General features: G+C 39.8%; 1 protein-coding gene across 1 annotated transcript; it reads right to left on the bottom strand.

The window, feature by feature from the left end:
* Positions 1-633: 633 nt before the first annotated feature.
* LOC112913745 (olfactory receptor 5H2-like) lies at positions 634-1,563 on the bottom strand. The gene has a single exon (XM_025990618.2). The coding sequence runs from the start codon at positions 1,561-1,563 to the stop codon at positions 634-636; it is 930 nt and encodes a 309-aa protein (XP_025846403.2).
* Between the last annotated feature and the right edge of the window lie 1,573 nt (positions 1,564-3,136).

The raw sequence follows: 3,136 nt of genomic DNA, 5'->3' as shown, positions 1-3,136 counted from the left end.
GATATTATTTAGTCAGATATCTGTTTATTAGGAAATATCTGACAGCAGTGTTTTGGAAGTGAGATTATCAACAAGATGTAGAAAAAGGAACAAGATGACAGCAAATGTCAGAACTGAGCAGTTTTAGTGGGAGGACCTCAGTGATACCACCAGAATGGTGATAGTAATCAGTGGTGAGAGAGGAAACGCAGAGGTGAACCTGAAATATGGTCTCTCATTATATGGTTTAGTGTCTGTTCACCCAAATATAACCCTGACCCCACTGTGGAAAAAACTGATGGAGTCTTCAGATGGCAGAGCTGTATGGCCTTGAAATATATCATATTCAGGTTCTCATTAGAGAAATTACCCCATTACGGTGCTTAATGCATTTACAAAGCCACAGTGAAATGCAAACATGTAAAGTATTTTGTTTACCTTTAATAACTTTTATGTCATGAACACTTGATTAAAGTTCCTTCTATATTTTTTAACATATACACATAGTTATTTACTTGTAGTCTCCTCTTAACTCGTTTAAACATTAGGGCAAGTATAGCTTCAAAAACTGAACACTGATCAACACAGAGCCAATATGCAATCTATGCAGTTTGTGTCATTTTAATGAAAGGAGAACAGATATTAAGGTGAGTTCTAAGAATTTCTCTTTAATGTTTTTCTCAATGAATCTATGACTTTCTGGTTTCTCAAGCTGTAGATAATTGGGTTTAAGAAAGGAATTATGATGGTGTAAAAGAGAGAGTCCATCGTATCTTGATCTTCTGACTGTGCAGCTACGGGACGCACATACATGAAGACCAGAGCACCATAGTACAAGGAGACAGAAAAGAGATGGGCCCCACAGGTAGAGAAGGCTTTCTTTATGCCTTGTAGAGACTTCTTTCTTAATATTGTGAAGAGCACTAGTGTGTAGGAGACAAGAACTATCAGAATGGTGAACATCTGTATTGACCCAGCAAAAATAAATACTATCAGATAATTAATAGAAGGGTCAGTACAGGTGATCTTAAGCAGGGGTATAATGTCACAATAAAAGTGATGTACTATGATGGAATCGCAGAAGGTTAGTCTGAATAAAAAAGAACTATGAATTATGGCATGCAGAAGCCCACCTAAAAGTGACAAAACTAACAGCCGGATGCACAGTGTATTGGACATAATCACTGGGTAAAGTAATGGTTTGCATATGGCCACATAGCGATCATAAGCCATTGTTGCCAGCAAAAAGCATTCCGTCGTTATACTGATTGCAAAGGAGAAAAACTGTATCATACATTCAGAGAGAGAGATCACTTTTCTCTTGGCAAAGAAGTTGACCAGCATCTTGGGGGTCACTGTGGATGATATCCAAGCATCCACAAGTGCCAGACTGCCAAGGAACAAGTACATGGGGATGTGAAGCTGAGGGTCATTCCAGATGAGAGCAATCAGACCAAGGTTCCCGACAATGGTGAGAAGATAGATAACCAAGAACACCAGGAACAGGGGAATGCGCCATTGTGGTTCATATGTGAGGCCTGTGAGAATCAGCTCTGTCAACAAGGTTGCATTTTCCTTTTCCATGTCTTCACCAGGTGTTACCTGAGTTGAAACAGTAAATGGGAAAAAACTCATTCAATTTACAACATGAAAATATGGAGAGAAAATTTGAAGTGAATTATGCATATCAGAATCCTCTCTCAATTTTGTGTGTTACCTCTTTAATGGGCGGACTCTTTTTTGAGGGCGTAGAAATAAATGCAACTATTTCAGTTTTTGAATGTATTGCAATCAACAGATCTGGAGAAATGAAAGACATTATAGTATGGCTCAAATTTACGGAATAGAATGGCTATGATATGGCAATTTTATGTTTGGGATATAGATGTAGGGTGAAGTAAGAGGAGCTTGATGGGTTTTAGTAATAAAATGAGCTGAATAGCGTGTGAAGTTTCTTAAACATTATTCATCAGAGACTAAGCATGCACTGAAGCTAGAAAAAAAACCTTTTAATATGTGGTGGAGTAGAGAATAGGCTACTGAGGTGGGGAAATTGGGGTCAGCAATACTAGTCAAGAGAAAGTTACTACTATTCAGTGTTTTCTCAAACCAGAACCTATTGTAAAATCTAAATCTATATATATTTTAAAGATTTTATTAATTTGTCCATCAGAGAAAGAGAGAGACAGAGACAGAGACAGAGACAGAGACACAGGCAGTGAGAGAAGCAGGCTCCCCACGGGGAGCCCAATGTGGGACTGGATCCTGGGTCTCCAGGATCAGGCCCTGGACCGAATGCAGCGCTAAACCGCTGAGCCACCGGGCTGCCCTCAAGTCTGTATTTTTAATAAAACTTTCCCCAGATTACACACTGGAACCTTTTATGCAAAATTTAGATTTGAGGTTTTACTGAAGACATTGATTTAGTGGATCCACTATTTAGGCTAATAATCTGCATTCTACGTGATCTCTAAGTGACTCAAGTGCCATGGCTAATCCACGTGCGAAATGAGTCCGGAATGTAGATGCGGTGCCTCTCTGATGTTGGAGGAGGAAGAGTTGGTCAGTGACGTATAGATAAGTCACTTGGCAACTGGGTAGACTCTCATGAAACATTAATTAAGGACTCGGATGCAGTGACCAGTTAGTGGACACCCAGTGCATATATACTTTGTAGTATGAATCTACTACAAGTCTTGAATTAGAGGTCATTGGGGTAGACTGACGGCATGCTTATTTATGACCTATCCTTTGGGGAACACAGAAAGTGAAGAGAAGGGCAAATAAACTGACAAAATATGTTAAAGCGGAGTGAAGATGTATGTCATTTTTAGATACCCAATCTGATCCTCTTCTACCACATAATGTTGGTTCCAGACACTCTACAACCCATTCTAAGAGCCAGAAGAGTGACAACTGACTTTCTATCCCCCTAACCGCTAGAATGAGGAAACTTGGTGTAGGTTCCACAAATCTAGCTCACCCACAGTAGATTTGGAATTTGGAGAGGGAGAGGAAAAGGGACAAGGACAAAACAGAATTTGCGTTGCTAAGCCAGCTAAGGTACAATATGAAGGTTCCAGCAAACGCATCCTGCATCCACACTAATGATGCTTTTAGTATGAACAGTGGCATTTCCACACAGCAGCAGTGACAG

The sequence above is a fragment of the Vulpes vulpes genome, chromosome 1 (genome assembly GCF_048418805.1).
Source record: "Vulpes vulpes isolate BD-2025 chromosome 1, VulVul3, whole genome shotgun sequence".
Classification (NCBI taxonomy): Eukaryota; Metazoa; Chordata; class Mammalia; order Carnivora; family Canidae; genus Vulpes; species Vulpes vulpes.
This window is presented reverse-complemented; position numbering and strand designations above follow the sequence as displayed.